The sequence below is a fragment of the Pan paniscus genome, chromosome 15 (assembly GCF_029289425.2).
Source record: "Pan paniscus chromosome 15, NHGRI_mPanPan1-v2.0_pri, whole genome shotgun sequence".
Taxonomy (NCBI): Eukaryota; Metazoa; Chordata; class Mammalia; order Primates; family Hominidae; genus Pan; species Pan paniscus.
Window position 1 is genome coordinate 80,042,659 of NC_073264.2, and position 19,998 is coordinate 80,062,656.

Sequence of the window (19,998 nt, forward strand, 5' to 3'; positions counted from 1 at the left end):
TTATCCTCCACAATGAGGATCAGAATGAGCATCAGAATGTGACCGCAGTGCCTGGTTGCCTTCTGATGCTCAATTAGCATTTGTGAAAGATGTGAATAGATAGTCTTGCAAAACCTTGGCAGAGGTGAGTAACAGTATTCTATTAATACCCTGGGAGGCTGAAGTAGAGGATGAGGCACGGAGAAAGAGGTGAGTAGTCCATCATTGAACTTGTTATATGTGGCAGTCTCAATGGTATGTTTGCTTATTAAATCCTGATAAATATTGGTGGCATTTTTAGTAGGTTTTAACTAGAAGCAGGGGCTCCTGGAGGGTGCTCAGGCTGAATAGCTGGGTCACTTGTCTTTCTCACACCTCCCTGGGAGACTTCTCTGTAGAAGACTTCAAGAAAGATCCCTGCACCTTCCACACCTGTTGTAGGAGGTATGGCAGCTATTCCTGAGCCTTAAGTACTCCAGTAAGAATGAAATGATCTATTTGAGGTGTTCTGCCAAACGGGCTCTAAAAATAATTATGATTAAAAATTTTTTTTTCCAGTGAATATGAATGCTTTAAAACTAAGTTTGTAAAAACAAAACAAAACAAACAAAACACCTCCTCAATCTCTGTTGGGTTAGACACCCAAAGAAAGCAACCAGAAGCTGAAATTTTGTGGACAGAACATAAAACGCCTTTTTCCTACTTCTCTGTCCTCCTCTTCTTCCTTCAGTCCTGTTCTTTTTCCTTATCATCCCTGCTTTTACTTGCCTGATCTGTTTTGTCTGGGGAGGATGCCTAATACAATGTGTGATGCTATGGGCTTAGTGAAATGCTTGTCACAGCTCAGCTAGCCTAGCCAAAGGGGCTGATGGAAGCAAAGGTAAGTTTTCTTTTTTGACATATCTTTGGTTTCCTTCAAATCTAACACAGTCCATCATTTTGAGCATTTATTAACCATATCATTTAGATGTATAATTATAGGCATCTTTCACTATGCCTTTCTAAAGAGGGTAATTTTCATATATTTTATGCATTGTAGAAATTTTGGTTCATGTGAAACATAGTTTGAAGGGAAATCAAGTTACTGTTTCATTTCCCTCTTTGAATAAATAGAAAGATGTTCAGGTAAAGCAAAGTGATTATGATACAGATCTCACCCCCTCCCTCCCCAACCTCCACCCAAGCAAAAGTTTCCAATGGTTCCCCATACACTTTTGGAAACAGAGCTTCGTGGCATATGGAAGGAATTTCTACCCCCTGCGTATGAGCAAACCCAACTGGTTTAGTTGGTTTGGCCAGGTCTTAGAAATACATTGACAAACACATGTATGTCAGGGGTAACTTGTAGTCTTGCTGCTTATATTGCTCCTGGGGGGAATAAGAAATTCATGTAATATGAACAGTCTAGTTTTTAAGAAAACTGAAATAAATTAAAAATAATTAAAATCCAAAGTTCACCTTATGAAGGTGTGTGCCTTTAGTAATGCTCAAATATAGATTTTTAACATACACTCTGATTTTCTGTCTGCCAAAAGAGGGAAAAATCTGATAATATCTGAGTGTCATCTTCCTCCAAGCAATTAGCAATGCATTATCTCCTATATTGCTGTTTGATTTCATTATTGGTTCTGGCTTCTTAAAGAAATAAGGGTTCCATAGGGTTACTGTAGGATAGGTCAAGAAAAACCATCTAGTCAGTGTATTTCATCCATGATATCTTATTCCGTATTCCCCATTCAACAGAGAATTAGGCCATCTTCTGTGAAGCAAAGCCTTACCTCAAAGAGATGGTGCTAAATGAGTTTTCAATGAGGATAGCTTGTGTGAGCATTTGGGTGGTATTACCCAAGGGATTCATTAAAGGCTCTCTGTTCTACAATAGTAAACAATTAAACACTCTATTTTTACAAAGTTCTGCATCCCAGAAATCTTTTGCATCTTTATTCCAGGCATGAGTGTCATTACCTGGGAAATTCAACTGAGGAGTATTAGGTAATTTATTAACATTCTCTACTTAGATCCAGCAGTGATAGTTTAAGCAGCCTCAAGAGAATCAAAGGATTTTTTTGTGATCAATATTTATTACTTAAACTATAAAAGAGGGAAAAATACAACTAATATGTACCCAGTTGCAGATCATAACTTTCCTAGTTATTAAAAATGCAGGAAAGTTAATGGTTTTGAGATGTTTCTTAAGTTCTCACTAGTTTCATTTTAAATTTCAGTGTTTTCTTCTTTTTGTCTGAACCATCCTTTATTTACGTGAATCACTCTTTACATTCATTGCTTCACTGATGCTACTTCACTGGGTTTTTGCTTGAATAGGCCAGAAAAAGTCATCCCTAGACTACATCATCAAGAACAGTTTGTATATTTCAATCTTCAGCTTGTGTCTGCATCTTGCATTACTTATCAATTCACTTTTATGCCTGGGCTACTTATTAGGTTTGCTCCTCCTCTCTCTTTGCCTTGATTTCCCTCTGAGTGTAAACATCACTTTTCCTCTGTAGAATGAGTTGACCTTTTGACTTGATTAAGGATAAATGCCATTGACTCTCCACTTCTGGAGGCCAAGGGTTTTACAAAATCCCACTGGGACTTATTTATTTATTGTTTGAAAATGAATATCAAATACTATTCCATATCATTTTAACGAGATGGGTGTGAATCTTTTTTTTCTACTTTAAGAATAATAAGAATTGTTACTGTTGGAGGTATCAAATGTAACTAAATAGTAGGGCATGAGAACCTTCAGTTTTGTGGGGTTTTTTTGAGATGGAGTCTCGCTCTGTCATCCAGGCTGGAGGGCAGTGGCGCAATCTCAGCTCACTGCACCTTTTGCCTCCCTGGTTCACTCCATTCTCCTGCCTCAGTCTCCCCAGTAGCTGGGACTACAGGTGCCTGCCACCATGCCCGGCTAATTTTTTTGTATTTTTAGTAGAGACGGGGTTTCACTGTGTTAGCCAGGATGGTCTCGATCTCCTGACCTCATGATCCGCCCGCCTCGGCCTCCCAAAGTTCTGGGATTACAGGCGTGAGCCACCGCGCCTGGCCTGGTTTTTTTTTTTTTTTTTTTTTTTTTACATTTTTATTCATTGGCCATCACATTCCAAAGTTTTACAGTCAAATGGACAGTTAAATATTTGTGTTTGAATCTGACCACTGTGAATATCTCAAGGATACCATAAGAGCTGATGGACCTCCAAACGTTAGCATCACTGGACTGAGAGAAAGCTCGTTTTATATCTCTGTAGGTACTGTCATACCAATGAAGCAATGTTCCCAAACTACTATGTTTGTGTTAGTCATTTTCCACTTATCTTGTCCCCAATCATAAAAATTAAGCGATGTACAAAAATTGCCTAAACAACAGATGCCACCTTATAGAAGATGTTTTAAATAGCCCGTACTTGTAGCAGTTCTGCCTTCGTAGCTAATGTTCTCCACGTCTTTCTTCACTTTTTTCTTTCTTATTGAAGCATTTGCATGTAGAATAAAGAGGATAAAAACATAAAAAAACAAAGACAGATTTGTTTTTTCTGAGAACATCTGTTCTTGTTATAAAGAATCCACATGATGTGGTCCATTTTCTTTCAATGCCCTCACTGTTGGCTGTTGTGATGGCAACTGTTACATCAATCTTAGACCTGAACTTAATAAGATAATGAAGAGTAGTATCTAATCAGTTGAAAATATAGGGAAATTCTGTTGTAATACATACATTTTATGTAATATTGAGACAAACATACAAAGCAAGATAAGCTGAGATGTAATCTAAAATGGTTTATTGTAGAATTACTTTATTCCTAAGATTCATTGCTCTCATGGCATCACTACCTAATTTTGAGTGCATTTGGTCCTTTAGGTTTCCTTACTAAATGTTCAAGATTCTTGTAAATTTGGGTTGCCCTTGAGCTTTGGGTGCATTCTGAAAATTATTAAATGTAAGTCATTTGCTGTGTACATTGTAATTAAAAGAAAGTTTTTCACTTTGAAACTGTGTTTATTTTTCAAGAGGAGAATTCCTCCAAACTTGAACTACTACCATAGCTCTTATAACCAGCAGAAAATAGGAATACTAATTACTCAAAATTAAAAGGTGTAGTTTGAAATTACCTAGAGATTTATATTCCCCTGTATAAAATGTCTTCAGTCTTGGAGAGGAGGGAGGAGTGTAGCTAGTGACAGTTACATAATAAAGCTTTCAAAATTACTTAGATAAAATATATTGACCCTAATTGATGGTTACCATAGAAACAGACTTACATAGACATTGATTATTCAGGCACTCATTAAAGCTCCTACTATGCACTTGGCCCTGTGCTCAGTATATGTTGGAGCCAAGTATATGATTTTTCAAACTATTTCACATATATCCATAGGGATATATTAGCCACTTATATGTTGTATCATTTTATTTCCTAGTCATTTTCAGGAATGGGGCTTTCCACATATAGATTGACTAATCCAAAAATATTTAGTCAGCATCTTTCTTCATGAGCTCAGCTATCCTCCTACAAAGAGCAAACTTGGTCTGTCTTCTGCTTCTATGTAATCTTCTTTGTCTTTTAAATTTGCATTTCAGATCAATAACGATATACATCCTAAAAGAATGTGACATTTTCTTCTTTTATTAAGTGGATCATTTTAATGCCTCTGTGTCTCTCTTGCCATCTTTTTCCCCTAAGTGCAATTCCTGTTACCCTTGATTCTTTATAGGGTTCACTTGAACGTTAGCTTGAGCATCTGGAGCATGGATCTCTTGAGACAACTTGGTTTATTCCTCTATTTAGTGGCACTTTATATTAGTCATGCTTTTGTCCTGAAAAGTTTCAGTTTTGGAACTTTACATCATTTCAGTTTTTAGGTATTTGGATCCTTTTGGAGGATGATGAACAATGGGAAAATTCTGGGGGCCCTCACATTCCCTTCAGGAGCATTATTTACGATGGGGTTTAAAACTTGACAGTATTACTATTGTAATGCTTACTATTGTGATTTCTATGGTCGTGAATCCTAGCAGGACCCTGTGTTAATGGAAATGTCAAGTTAAGGCATATGTGTTGCAAAGTTCTTTTCTCATCCTATTGGTGGATACTCTCTAAAAGCCAGACTGGTGTATCATGCCAAATGGCCAAATTATTCTAAAGAAAAAATACTATGGTAAATTTCCTATATCTTAAAGAAATTCATCTGGATTCTAAAACTTTGAGAGATTAATGACTGCTAACTACAGCTTCCTGTAAATGATTGCTTACTGCCATTGGCATTTGAAAACCTTATATCTAAGATAAAAGAAGGCACTATTTTTCTCATTACTGTACCATTATCCTTTATGTTTGATTTGAGACTTTTGCATTTGGGGACTACTACAGAGAATCCACTGGATCAGTAAAATTCGAATGGACTTTGGGTGGAATATAATTCCTTGAATGCTGCTGGGTCATGTGCACCAGTGTGGTTTTGATAGCCCTGATGCATGAGCACTACTTTCAGAATTGATTCTAACTTTGGCACTTACTACCATCCTTAGGCAAAGGACCAGAGACCTTGTATGCAGGGCAGAAGCTCAATGACAACGAGTGGCACACCGTTCGGGTGGTGCGGAGAGGAAAAAGCCTTAAGTTAACCGTGGATGATGATGTGGCTGAGGGTGAGTATGACCATGGTGAAATTCGTCTGTCTTTTCTCTCATAGTCCTCTCAGTCACTGAGTGAGCAAACAGTGTTTTGCAAAACCTTTTATTTTGCATAGTAGAAGTCACAAATCATGTTTTCTGTTGACAAACTCAGGCAAGGCTAAGAAGGTCTTCCTCTGTATTTTACAACCTTTTCATCAATGTGCGTTATGGAAATTACCTACTAACTATAACTACATATTTATGGGTCTCTCTCCTTAGGCGTAGAGTATGTGTCTGGAGAACAGATGTAGGGTTCTACAGATCCTTTTATTATTCAATCATTCAAAAATCACATGTCAATCATCCTCCCATATGCCAGTTCCTTCCATCAGTGAGTGAATCACTCTCTAGTAGAAGAGATGGGCAAACCAGAAATTCAGAACATTACAGGTAAAAGTAAGTACTAAAACAGTGCATGATACTTAGAAGGTGCTGAATAAGGTTTGGTTTAATTAATTACTTATTTAATCATTATTAATTATCTATTCTGCACTACACACCATTTTACAAGGCACTGATAATACAGTGGTGAACAAACAAGCAAATCTTTGGCCTGGTGGAATTTACATTTAGAATGTGGAAAGAAACATTCAGAGCTCCACACAATCAATAAGTATTTCCTAAGAGTCTGTTCTATGTCAGCAGCATGCTAGAATTGCAGAAGATAAAATGGAAACAGATGAGATTACCTGTTTCCTCAAATAATGAACCAATTAAGCAGATCAGATAGGACTCTGGTATTTGAAAACAGGACCAAAATATATAATGAGATTCTAATTTTGATGGGTGAGATTACAATTTGTCAATCAGAAGAGAGAATTACCCATTTGGGCTGGAGAAATCAGGAGTGGTTTATAAACGTAGATCTTCAGACTGAATTTGATGGTGGATGTAATTTATGAAGGCTGAGGTACAAGAAAGAGGGTATCATCAAGTGCCATTTTACATGCTATATCTTTTTTTTCTTTCTTTCTTTTTTTTTTTTTTTTTAGACAGTCTTGCTCTGTCGCCCAGGCTGGAGTGCAGTGGCGTGATCTCGGCTCACTGCAAGCTCTGCCTCCCGGGTTCACGCCATTCTCCTGCCTCAGCCTCCCGAGTAGCTGGGACTACAGGTGCCTGCTACCACGCCTGGCTAATTTTTTGTATTTTTAGTAGAGATGGGGTTTCACCGTGTTAGCCAGGATGGTCTCGATCTCCTGACCTCCTGATCCACCCGCCTTGGCCTCCCAAAGTGCTGGGATTACAGGCATGAGCCATCGCGCCAGTCCTTACATGCTATATCTTATAAGTCTTCCCTCTCTGATATTCTAGAGCAGGACACATCTATGAAGCAGAATTCTTATCCATATGGGAAAGAAGATTTGGGGCAGCATGGGGTACATGGGCAACATGAAACACTGTTGCCATCAGATCTGGGCCCTGACGTTAACTTGCGGGACGTTAGGAAAGTTAACATTCCTGGGCCTTGTCAAATGCAGTCAGTGGCCTAAGCCATCTCCATGGTTTCTTCTGTGAATAAGACAGTCAGTAGCCCTGGGGGTCTAATATAATCATTGCCACTAAAATATTTTATGCCTTTGAGATAGATATACTAAACCTCTTTTTCCTAATTTCCTCATTTTTAAAATTGATATTCTATTATTTCTATGGCCTTTCCAGCATGAATATTCTGTAATTTGGCGTCTTATAATTTAATTTTATATTCATGAGCCTGAGTTTCTATACTTCTGGAATCAGGAAATATAGTAAGATATGTACGTGCATGTACAGGTGTGTGTGTGTAGAGAAGGATAGCCTGTGGATTAAGGAAGAGCATCTAGGCACATATCCAGTGCCCAGTAGGCATTAGAAACTGTTAGCTGTGTTAAGCATATCAGTTCCTTTAATCTTCTATCATTCACTATAGCCTTTAAAGGTAAGTGTTCTTAATGACATTTAAAGGAAGCATAAAACTTTGAGAGCGTTGTATAATTAAGCTCCAAATCCATGTCAGTGTGATTCCACAAAATCATTCTGCTTGCTGTACTTCAAAATCCATCATAAGAAAATAATTTATCTTACAATATGGGAAAAATATAATGGAATGGGTTGGAGTGAGGTAGGGAATGCATTAGCTTATTAAAGTCTCCTAAGAAACTTACAGGAGGTAGGCCACAACACTTGACCTCTCCCTCACGAAAACAAAGACAACAATTACCCAAAACACTTCGATTACACATAGACATGACTTAGAAGTGGGAGGTGAAGTTCCTCGTCTACATGCCTGGAGCATAAATTTGCATTCTGAAATGAACATTTTAAAAGAGATGTACAAATGGTTACACTATTTAGCGCCCACAGCCAACCTGAATTAATTATTCAAGAACTGTATGAACTGTTGGTGCATCTGGATCCTGCAAAGGATAAGTCACACATCTCTTGCTCACTCCTCTGGGCTTGTCTCTGAAGGGTGATGGGATTCACAGCCGCTTCTGAAAAGCAGCCACTAGATGGCGACCTCACCCTGATCTCTCCTGACAGTGAGTTCGTTTCATTTTCCCTGGAAAATAAATGCTCCAAAAGTATAGTCATAAAGAACTACAGAGCTGAGGGTACTATAATGTGTCTCTCTCAGTCATTATTCTTTTATGAAAACTTCGGAATAAAGCTATTTGTAAATTGCACTTTCTTTTACCACTAATAATTAAAAAGCAGGGCCAAGTCACGAAATGCCATTATCCAGTAATTTGATTTTTTGAAATTAATGAAACTCTTTCATTTTCAGACGTGTCCCCCCAACCCCCCGAACTTCACTGCTGATGGAAGAAAGCAGCCAGAAGGATAAAGAAATTTGAGAGAGGAAAAGTGCTGTTTTGCTTATGAGTTACAATCTTGGGTTGCTTTTTATAGTGATAAGGGGTTGGGAAATTTTAATTTTAGTTCACAGAAGTCATAAAATCAGGCAATGAAACTAAAATACCCACAGTCCTCAAGTTATTAAGTAGTATCTCATTGGCTTATTTAGTAATCCCTTTAATGTTCTTTAAGGCCCCCCTAGTGTGTCCAATTTCAGCTAGTTTATAGAAATGATGTAAAGAATAGGTCTGACTCACAAGAAATCAAAAGCAAGGATAGAAATATTCCTCAGCCTTGTGTTTATCATTTATTGTAATGTGATTGTGTTCTTGGAAAAGCATTAAGTTCGGTTGACAGTTAATAATAATCGATTGATCTATGTTTCTATTATTAAGAATACATTACTATACCAAGCATAACTTGAGTTATACTCCTCAGAATTGGGGCCTAATGCTGCATGAACTGCCTCCTCTACCTAGAACTTCTTGCTAGTACAAAAACTTGCCCTTGCTAGTAGAAAAATTTGACTACACTGGTTCTTGTTGCCTTTTCCTGTCCTTACCTACATAGCATGTATAGCACCAAGCTGTAAAAAGTCATTTTGCAAAATTTTCCATTTAAAATGTATTTCTCATAGTAATTTTTAAAAACTTGATAAAGTAGGATTGAGGAGTGTTCGGTCAAACAAAATGAAATGGAGTTCTTTATTGCCAGGCTTATTAGGAGACTTTAATAAGCTAATGTACATTGCAAATCATTGATAAGTATGCAGTATTTGCTAATTTTTTTTTTTTTTGGTTCCAGAAATTTTTTTACTGAAGTATTTTATACCACATACTTACACACTTTTTAAAAATGCTGATATTATGGAGAAAAGGATTTGGGACCAGTAGAGCTAGGGAATTGTGGGCAAAATATGAAGATTCTTGACTGGTACTCTGTAAGCCTTTGTTTTCTTAACTTCTCTCCCCAAGTCTAAGGGCCATGAAAGGTCAATTTGCTTCCTCTCAGCGTTTTCCATTATTATTCTTTTTTGCTGAGCTCTTAGTTTTGACCAGGAACCTCATGTGTGGAAATGGTGAGGACCCAAGCCTTGACCCCAAAGCAAATGGCTCAAATACAAGCCCCTCCCCCAGGAGTTAGGAATGCTGGCTGTGCTCAGACCCCTCTGGTAGCCACTGGGGGACATATAGAAGACACAAGAGGTGGCCTGTACTTGAAAAGAGCCCACATTCTCACACAAAAAAAGAGAAAAACAGTAAGTGAAATGACCACAACATGATTCAATCATTTCGGAGGAAGGGAGAGAAATGAATGCAGCATAATTAGTAATAGCGCACAGTTTAAGCCATAGGCACTCTATTAAAAACTTTACATGTGTTGATACGTTTAACCCTGCTAACTTCATATCCGTTTTACAGATGGGGATCTGAGGCATAGAAAAATTCAGTAACTCCCCCAAGGTAGCCCAGTGAAGAAGTCTTGGAAGCAGAATGCAAAGTCAGGCAGTACAGCCCTGGACTCTCCATGCTCATCCACTAGATGCTATTGCTTCATAGGAATAGGAAGCTACAGCTTGAACCTGGCCAGAATTTTCCATAAGTATATGTCCTTCATCACTCTAAGAGCTGGTTTGTGGACTGCTTGTTGGCCATCAGTGCAATATGGAAGTGAATGTGTGACAAGGAGGCAAGGCAACAATGCTGCTTTAGGGAGGGTGCTGGATATATTACCCATGAATTAGATGGAGTGACATTCTGATACTGGGCCATAGGGAAGAAGTACAAACTCCTCACAACAGCTTCTACATGGAAATTTCACCAGTTAAATTCTACCTACTGCTTTTCTTGGGCAATGATGTGAGGAATAAGTCAAACCTTTTTTCCAAAGACAGTTCATTGTACTAGTAAAGATATGGGCTTTGGAATTAGCACACGTGAGTTCAATGTAGGGGTCTACCATTTACCACCTGCATGAATCTTGATCAAACTGCTTAACCTCTGCAAGCTAAATGTCCTAACCTCTAAAGCAAGAGAAAGATACTTCTCTACAATTTTATCGTGATAATGACATTTCATAGTGATTATGCAGTATTTAACACAGTGCCTGCCTTATATGGAATTTTCAGTAGTCTTGGTTTTGGCTTGTTATCTTTCTCCCCAGTTACTTCTCTTTCCCCTGAAGTTTGAAAGAAGCTGCTGTGAGGTATGAATATATTTGCCCCTTAAGTAGAAAGGAGGTTCAGTTTGCAGACAGCATTCAGAGGAGATGAGTGAAAGGTTTCCATCACTACTATTGATTAAATGACGCATAGATTAAAAAAAATATTTGGTTGGTTTGGCACAGGTTTCAAACTTTCAGCAATCTCTCATGCTTTGCACAGGTGTAATAATATACTTATTTTTTGAAGTATACACAAAGGAGTAAATTCGTTTAGCACACAGTGAAGCCAATTCTTTTTCTTTCCTTTTTCTTTCCTTCTTTTTTTTTGAGACGGACTCTTGCTTTGTCACCCAGGCTGGAGTGCAGTGGCATGATGTCGACTCACTGCAGCCTCTGCCTCCTGGGTTCAAGCAATTCTTCTGCCTCAGCCTCCCAAGTAGCTGGGACTACAGGCGCGTGCCACCACGCCAGGCTAATTTTTGTATTTTTAGTAAAGACGGGTTTTCACCATGTTAGCCAGGATGGTCTCGATCTCCTGACCTTGTGATCCACCCACCTCAACCTCCCAAGGCAATTCCTTTTCTAATTTGATCTCACATGGCCTTCTCCCCCTCCCCTCACCAACTTTTAGTTGAGGCTCCTGTGTGAGTCATCCTGAACTCCCAGTTTGTGTTCCTGGGCTAAGCTCCTAAATCCACCATTAACTTCACTTCTTGTACTTATCCACATCCACGCTCAGTCTCTCTGCTATCTCAATAAACACTTTTTTTTTTTGCTGTGAAAAATTAATTTTCTAGTGAGCAGAATATCCCAACCCCTCAATCCTGGAGATCAATTCATCCAGAATTTCTCTGAAAGTTCTCAACTTGACTTTAAAATTGTTTCTTCAGATTCCTTTTGGAACCCCAGTCTTCACCAGAGATTCCCCATTCTGACTTCTTAGTTCCCATCTTAGATTTTTTTCTTTGTAAAATAAAAATTAGCATGACTAGCAGCATCATCATAGTTCAGTTTCTCTGTTTCTGTGGATATTGACTATGACTCCCCCTCCCCATCATTTTCCAGCCCAGCTCCCCTTCCTGGTAGGAGTAGCTATAGCCAATTTGACAGTAGATGTTTCTTTCAGTCACTTTATTAATTTAGAGCATGCGAATTTAGGTTATGTTGCTTTGTATTTTCACAGCCAGTCTGATTTTTAACACTAAGCAATTTTATTTCCTAGTTATTTGTTAGCAGATTTATGTTGCATTTTGATTTTTATATTTAAGTTAACCAACATCTTTTTTTCTTATACTAAGAGAGTGATTTGTCACTAGTTGTCAAAACACCGCATAGAAGCTCATAACATGTAAATCTAATTTTTGTGCTTATAGGGAATATGAGAAATTTTATTTTTATTTTTTTAGAGACAGCATCTCGCTGTGTTACCTAGGCTGGAGTGCAGCCTCAAACTCCTGGGCTCCAGTGATCCTCCTACCTTAGCCTCCTGAATAGTTAGCACTATAGGTACATACCTCTATGCCTGGCTAATATTTTTTTTTTTTAATTTGTAGAGACTGGGTCTTGCCGTATTGCCCAGGCTGGTCTTGAACTCCTAGCCTCAAGCAATCTTTCTGTCTCGGCCTCCCAAAGTGCTGGGATTACAGGCATGAGCCGCTGTCTCCAGCCAATTCTTTAAATTAGGTCTGAGTTTTTTCCCAAAGAGATAAAACCAATATTGAGCACTTAAGGGTATGATCTGGTTTAGGCTCCCAGATACTGAAGTTTAAGAGACCTAAGAAAATACAATCCTCCCTTTTTTTGTCACTGGAATTCTGAGCCAATAGAGAAAATATTGCAATGAGGATGGAAGGCAAATATCATTTTAATTAGTAATAACACACATTAATAATATTGCTTACACCCACTGAACTTCAGAATTAGACAGAATTGCCCACTTGAATAGTAGTTCAGAATTGGGCAGACATCCTTTGTGGAAGCAAGGCTTGCTCCTGTAACACCCATTCTATGGATGCATGCAGTAGAATGGACATTTCTGAAGTCAGCTTGCTCCAGCAAAGAGAAACAGGAGGTGTTAGGGGCTGAGCTAAGCATACACAGCTTCTCTTTGCAGATTATCCTTAATATTTCTGATTATGTCACTTCTTCAGGAAAGTTGTTAAAGAGGAAATGAAGAGATGCTATCAGTCTTGCTAATGGAGTTTTTTCAATGTAGAAGGTAACAACAAGAGAGGACAGGAAGAAAGAATTCCCCCTGTAATGCTTGGCAGTAGAACATGGTTTGTTATGTTTTAACATGATTTTTCTATATAAATGTTGAGGAAGCCAATTTCTACTCTGGCCACATGAATGATGTTTTTCTTTATTTTGTTATTAAAATTTCCAGTCTCTTTGTATTTATTTCAAGCCCTCCTTATCCCCTCTGCCCTAGTCACTCACCACTTCTAGGTAAAATAGGTAATAAAAGTTCTAAATAGTTCATTTGTATCAGCTGAAGATATTTCCGTTGTGAATGTCAGAAACCCAACTCAAACGCTTTAAGCATGAAAGGGAGTCTATTGCCACACAGTTTGAAAAAGCCAGGAGGTGCCTAGCTTGATCCAGACTCTCAAAGGACAGCACAACTGATTCTCTTCATTTTGTAATTGTCTTCTGGGTTGCTAGTCCTCTGATCCCTCTGATTTTCTTATAGCCTCCAGGGACTCAAAGCTTTCTTCTTACCCCTCCAGCAGTCCTTGCTTGCCAAGAATGCCTCTTTCCTAAGTGTACCAGCAAGAGCTCTGGAGCTGAGTGTGGCTGGGATGGCTTGGGTTGTTGCCAGTTCTAAGGGTGGTCCCTAAATCAGCCACAAGAGCATCACTGTGAAACTTGTTAGAAATGCAGATTCTCAGGCCTCACCCCAGACTTTTGAATTCTAAACTCTGAGGGCCTAAGCCCCCCAGGTGATTCTGATACACCCTAAAGTGTAATGACCGCTTTTTAAGTCTGTAGTCCAAAGTCTGTGACAGTTAGGGGGGTAAAGTACATTGAGTGGTCTAGGCTGAGTAGCTTGATTAGGGTCAACTTTATCCAGTCCAGGTGGTTGAAAGGTCAAGAGGGGTGGGTAGCTTCCTAAAGAAAAATTACGTGTTATTATAAGATAAAGTAACAGTTGCTGGGCAGGTAAACTCAACTGATAGTCTATAATAGAATCCTTCCCACAAGTACTAAGTGGAGAGTTATTACGAGAAAAAATACTTGGTAGTGATGCCCAAGACTTGTGTGTTGTGTCTTTACAAGGGTCAGAGCAACAAAGGCCTTTCTTCTTATAGTGTGTATTAGTGTCCAGTGATTCTCCTGAATGGAGAATACCAATAGTTTTATCCTTTAGCCTGGGTTACTCATGACCTCATATTTCCCCTTATATGATGAGCCGTGCTGAGCAGCTGCGTGACACCATGTAATTTGGGCAATGCCTGATTGAGGCCAAGTAAGGTATCTACCATATTGAATATTTGGTTTTCTTGAACTCACCCAAGAAAGCTGAATATTCTGTGTGGAAACAGGTTACGCCCAAAAAATATACTTGAGGGTGCTGTGATAAATGATGGTAACTTTTCTGTTTGTACCTCATTTACAATTTTCACAGGTACAATGGTGGGAGACCATACCCGTTTGGAGTTCCACAACATTGAAACGGGAATCATGACTGAGAAACGTTACATCTCCGTTGTCCCCTCCAGCTTTATTGGCCATCTGCAGAGCCTCATGTTTAATGGCCTTCTCTACATTGACTTGTGCAAAAATGGTGACATTGATTATTGTGAGCTGAAGGCTCGTTTTGGACTGAGGAACATCATCGCTGACCCTGTCACCTTTAAGACCAAGAGCAGCTACCTGAGCCTTGCCACTCTTCAGGCTTACACCTCCATGCACCTCTTCTTCCAGTTCAAGACCACCTCACCAGATGGCTTCATTCTCTTCAATAGTGGTGATGGCAATGACTTCATTGCAGTTGAGCTTGTCAAGGGGTAAGTAGAAGGGATCATGACTTATGTTGGACACCTTTAATCTACTGAAGCTCTACGTAAAATATGGACATAAAAATAACTTGTCTATTCTACTCCCTACCCTCCATTCCTGACACATTCTCACATCTTCCTTGATTAAATGGATCCATAAAATTATTAGGTCTGGAAAGGAGAGAGGCTCATGATTTAATTTAAAGGTCTTCCACTAACTCAACACTAACAGACTTTTTACTATGAAATGTAGCCCTTTAAAACTATTGAAGAAAAGCTTATTTTTGCAAAAGAGGGCTATGATTTGTATTGCATCTAATTCTTGAGTATTACTAACTACAACCACCCAATTTATACCAAAAGATGAAACATAAATATTTTAAATCCTACCATTAGCCCATATATGCAAGTTTTTAGAAGCTGCCCTTTCCTCAAGACATTTTACTACCATGTATTAGAAAATAGTCAAAACAAAAAACCAAAACAAAAACCAAAACAGATTAATGGTTGACAATGAATTTAAAAGTCACCCCCTTATGTTTTGTAGTGTACAACCTGTGCTACTTTGACTCTGGAGAGTATTAGTAGGTAGTGTTAATGAAGTGGACTCGATGAGTATGGAATTATAGTGAAGCATGATAGAATAAAATCTGACTATTCTTGTAACCTCATATCAAGATTTAAATTATTCCTGCATTATGCCAGTTTAGCACGGGGGATTTGAAGCCCACTATGTCAGTTGCACACATATAGCCATTAAACCATTTCGGGGATTTTCCAATTATTGTTTTTTTTTTTTTTTTCTTCCTAGGTATATACACTACGTTTTTGACCTCGGAAACGGTCCCAATGTGATCAAAGGCAACAGTGACCGCCCCCTGAATGACAACCAGTGGCACAATGTCGTCATCACTCGGGACAATAGTAACACTCATAGCCTGAAAGTGGACACCAAAGTGGTCACTCAGGTTATCAATGGTGCCAAAAATCTGGATTTGAAAGGTAAACCTTGTAAAGAAATTTAGTTTTTAATAGAGCTTTTCTTACAATAGATAGACTATTTCCAGAGGCAAACCACAGGTTCAGAGTGCCATGCATTTTTGATACATCATCCATATCCTGTTTTAACAATGTTGAATTATCCTGTAATGCAATTTTTTCCGTTTTTACTTAGACTACTCATCAAGAAATGGTTCATTTTCTCTGATAACCTCGGGAATGTCATGCTGTGGGGGCTGAGAGATGACAGGATAAGTGTCAAAGTGTGGGAAGGGCCGTAATACAGAGGAAGGAATATAGGCTTTGGAATTTCAGCTGAATCATTTAATGTCTGGTGTCATCAGTAAACTGTCTTAGCCTTGTTCAGCTTACATTTACTTTTCTTTGCAAAATGAGGATAATAATTGTTAGTTTCTGTATAGGTTGTGAGAAGTTTTGATGGCATGTCTGTATATCCCTCAGCATATTATTGGTAACAAGCACATAAAAAGCACTCAATAAATGCTTGCTTTGTTGACAATATTGTTGATCTTTACTCCATCTATGATGATTAAATTTTTGAGATGATATATATAAAATGAATGACACATAATAAATGTTGGTTTCCTTTTTTTGCAGGGTAGAAACTCTGGTGCTTATCTCATTTATGCTGTTTCCCCCCCAGCTATCTTATCCCTTATCTGATGAATTATCTCAAGTGTATCAAACTAGTTGACATGGTCACCACATCCTTTACTCATTCTCTTTTGCTAATTACTTTCCTTTCCAGGTGATCTCTACATGGCTGGTCTGGCCCAAGGCATGTACAGCAACCTCCCAAAGCTCGTGGCCTCTCGAGATGGCTTTCAGGGCTGTCTAGCATCAGTGGACTTGAATGGACGCCTGCCAGACCTCATCAATGATGCTCTTCATCGGAGCGGACAGATCGAGCGTGGCTGTGAAGGTACAACCTATTTTTTTCTTGTTAAGCTACAGCCTTGTTGCAAGCACCAAGTCTCTTTGCTGCCTCTGCCACTGCCTCCTTCCTCAGTTGACCAGTCCTGTCTCATTCTCATTTGCCACGTGACATTGCATCATCATCAGTGTTCTCTTGTCACTGGTTTAGTATGTCAAGACATGTGCCACAGGCTTCAGGAATGTATGTTGGCAGATGTTTTCTGAGTATCACATACTTGCCAATAAAAATAAAATAAAATAAAAAACTTCCCTGGCATTGACATCAGGCTTCTTCCAATGTGTACCTTGGCTTCCAGAGTGGCTGAAACAGCACTGGAGACTTTTATTTATACTTTAATACATGATGAGGGGAAAACCAGAGATTTTATGTAGATGTCACTAATTAATAAAATGTTTCTTATTTTGGCTGATAGTGACTGCATTATTTAATGCAAATCTAGCAGGCGATAGGAAAACGATGTCCAAATGCCATGATGATGGAAGGGAACTAACATTTACTAAGTACTTACTAATTATCAGGCATTGCTAGGCAGTTCTTTAGTGTGGTATATTGGAACATTATGGGCTTTGATATTAGAAATACCTGGATTCAGCTCCAGGTAGTAGCTCTTGTTAGCTATGTGACATTTGGAAGGTGATGTAACTTCTCTAAGCTATATCTTTCTTACCTATAAAACAGGGCAATAAAACTTACCTTGAATGTAAGGAGATCAGAAATACACATAAAATGCCTGGTATGTAGTAGGTACTTGATAAATGGTAGGATTATTGTTTACAAATATTATTTTATGTCAAACATCTAATAATACTGCATGTCTACCCATGCAGCACAACAAACCATGCTCAGCCTGTTCCTGTAGATGATCCACTGTCTCTTGAGATATTAAATGAATTTTACAGGTCTTCCTGAATCCAACAATTCTTTGCAGTGTAAACAATCTAGTTTTAACCAGCAGATGGCAGAAGTGAACACATTCAGCCTTCCCTAGTAGTCTTGGGTTGGCTGAAAACGTGACTGTTACCTAACTTGAAAGGCAAAGAAGTTGCCTGACCAAGGATCTATGTAATTATTTCCTTTTTTTCTTTTTGAGCCTTTTGGTTGAGCCTTATGGTCCTGTGTTTGCGCAATATATTATGTTTCCTTGTATCAGTTGTTAATTTACCACATCAAATCTGTTCATTCCACTTCTGTGTTCAACTTCATGTATCGCTTCTGTTCTTAAACAGCTTCCATCTGGGTTAGCTCATCATTGTAAAGCACACATTTATAAAAGCTTCCTGTCAGCTTATCAGGCTGACTTGGAGTTATGGAAATTGTTTCCCTTTGCCTAAGAGTTATTTTTGTATTTTGCACTAGTAATAGGAATGTTCATTCCTATAACCCACTCCATTTTTCCTTTATCCAGAAATATTTCTTAAATTCTCTTGGCCAAATATGGTGTTTGTACTATGTAGTGTGTGTGTGTGTGTGTGTGTGTGTGTGTGTGTGTGTGTGTGTGTGTGTATAAAGGGACAGGAGGTTGGGAATCACTAAGCCCTTAAAACAGCCACTTTGCTCCTAGAAATGAATAATTTCATTCAGTCAGGGATTTTTGTCTCCTTGGCTTGCTTTTAGTTCTTTTGTGTATTAAAGGGCAATCCTGGAATAGACGTAGCATTTGGAATTAAATTGTATATAGTGTTTAGAAGATTGTGGAATGGCAGTAATTCCATTTATCCTGGAATAATTAATCATATGAAGTCAAATCACAATATAAGAGCACATATTAGAAAGCGTAAGATACTGGTCAAATGTTACATAATTTTTATTATGCCATCAGTTCTTCAGATTTAAAAGTTAACAGGAATCATCCATTAACTCTATGTCAGTGTTTTCCAATAGATATATGTAACACATGCAATTATAAATTTCCTAGTAGCTACATTTTAAAAAGGTATAAAGTAACAGGTCAAATTTATTTTAATTTTGTATTTTATTCAATTTAACTAAATATACCCAGAATATTATTTCAGAATGTAATAGAGATAAAATTATCAATATTTTGCACTTTTTTCATATTAAGCCTCTAAACTTGAGTTTGTATTTTATACTTGCAGCACACCTCAACCCAGGGGCTACATGCATTTAAAGTGCTCAATACACATGTCAATGGCTACTGTATTGGCAGTACAGGTATACAGAATACAAAAATTAAGGTGTAAATAAATAAAGCTATAGTATTGGATTAAAAGGAGGTCTAAGCTTTATAAAAGGGTACTAAAATGTATAATATAAAGGGAGAATGACCTCACTTAAGAGAGTTTTAAGAGAAGCAGTAAGAGCATCAGCAAAAAGAAATTACATAACGAGTTGGGGAAAATGTCCCTATCCCTATCTACAGCTCTATGTGCAGTTTGGCATTACTCATCACATGCATTACAGAGAGCTCCGACCTTCCTCTGAGTATGGTTGATTGTTCAAAGCCGGATATTGTGGCTTGATGGCTCCACCATCTGAATCTATGGTGAGTCTCATGAGCCTAATAGCACTGCACTCTATTGCCATGGAGATAATTACAACGGTTACCCACTGAGCATTATGCCTACCCCGCTGGGTGGGATGAAGTGGAGGGTGAGTGCTGAGGGAAGAAAGTCCTTGTTGATTGTACACAAATGACTTGGATAATTAGCCTAAGTGGCCAGGAAAAATGGCCCAAAATGGGTTAAGGCATAAATTACTGTCATTGGAAGTTTGTACCACTGTGAATAAGCCCTTGCAAGAGATCCCAGGAGCATTTTAGGGTTCTGTGTAAGATGGTGGGGAGGTAAAGGGAGAGCACAAAACACTGGAGACACTGCAAAAAGCCATCATTTTTATTCTGAATCTCTTGTGTAGAGCATGAGACCCCCAAGAAGGCCTTTGAGCATTAGGTAGTATGAGGACCACAGGAAACAGAACAAATTTCTTAATTTATCATTTCTTTTACATAGAATAGTAAACAAGTAGGGGATGAGGTTTTATAACTAAGAACTAAGACCAGAATCTCTTCAAGATATGTTTTATTCTAGCAAATCTAGAATACACAGATAAACATATATATACACACACACACACACACACAGATAGATAAATATCTGTATCTATCTACATTTAATATATGTTTCCATCAAAGTCATTGACAATGACACTTTAAGATCCCTAGGTAGTAAATGTGTTACCTTCCCTATTATATCAGACCCATGACAGCAGGTAAAATAAAAGGCAAAAGAGTCCAAAATTATTTTTATTTATTTTATTGATTGAGTGAGTGAGTGAGTGAGACGGAGTTTCGCTCTTGTTGCCCAGGCTGGAGTGCAGTGGCGTGATCTCGGCTCACTGCAACCTCCACCTCCCAGCTTCAAGCG

General features: G+C 38.3%; 1 protein-coding gene across 32 annotated transcripts in view; it reads left to right on the plus strand.

Annotated features, from left to right (window-relative positions):
• NRXN3 (neurexin 3) overlaps positions 1 to 19,998 on the plus strand; it is a 1,742,415-nt gene that overhangs the window by 829,453 nt on the left and 892,964 nt on the right. For all 32 annotated transcript variants that reach the window (XR_008620931.2, XR_008620932.2, XR_008620933.2 and 29 more), the window contains 4 exons: positions 5,513 to 5,632; positions 14,286 to 14,667; positions 15,470 to 15,660; positions 16,427 to 16,600. Coding sequence is in view for 29 of the 32 variants with exons in the window: in XM_055097889.2 (XP_054953864.1) it covers positions 5,513 to 5,632; positions 14,286 to 14,667; positions 15,470 to 15,660; positions 16,427 to 16,600 (867 nt within the window). In the remaining 3 variants the exon portion in view is untranslated. The remainder of the gene's footprint in view (positions 1 to 5,512; positions 5,633 to 14,285; positions 14,668 to 15,469; positions 15,661 to 16,426; positions 16,601 to 19,998) is intronic.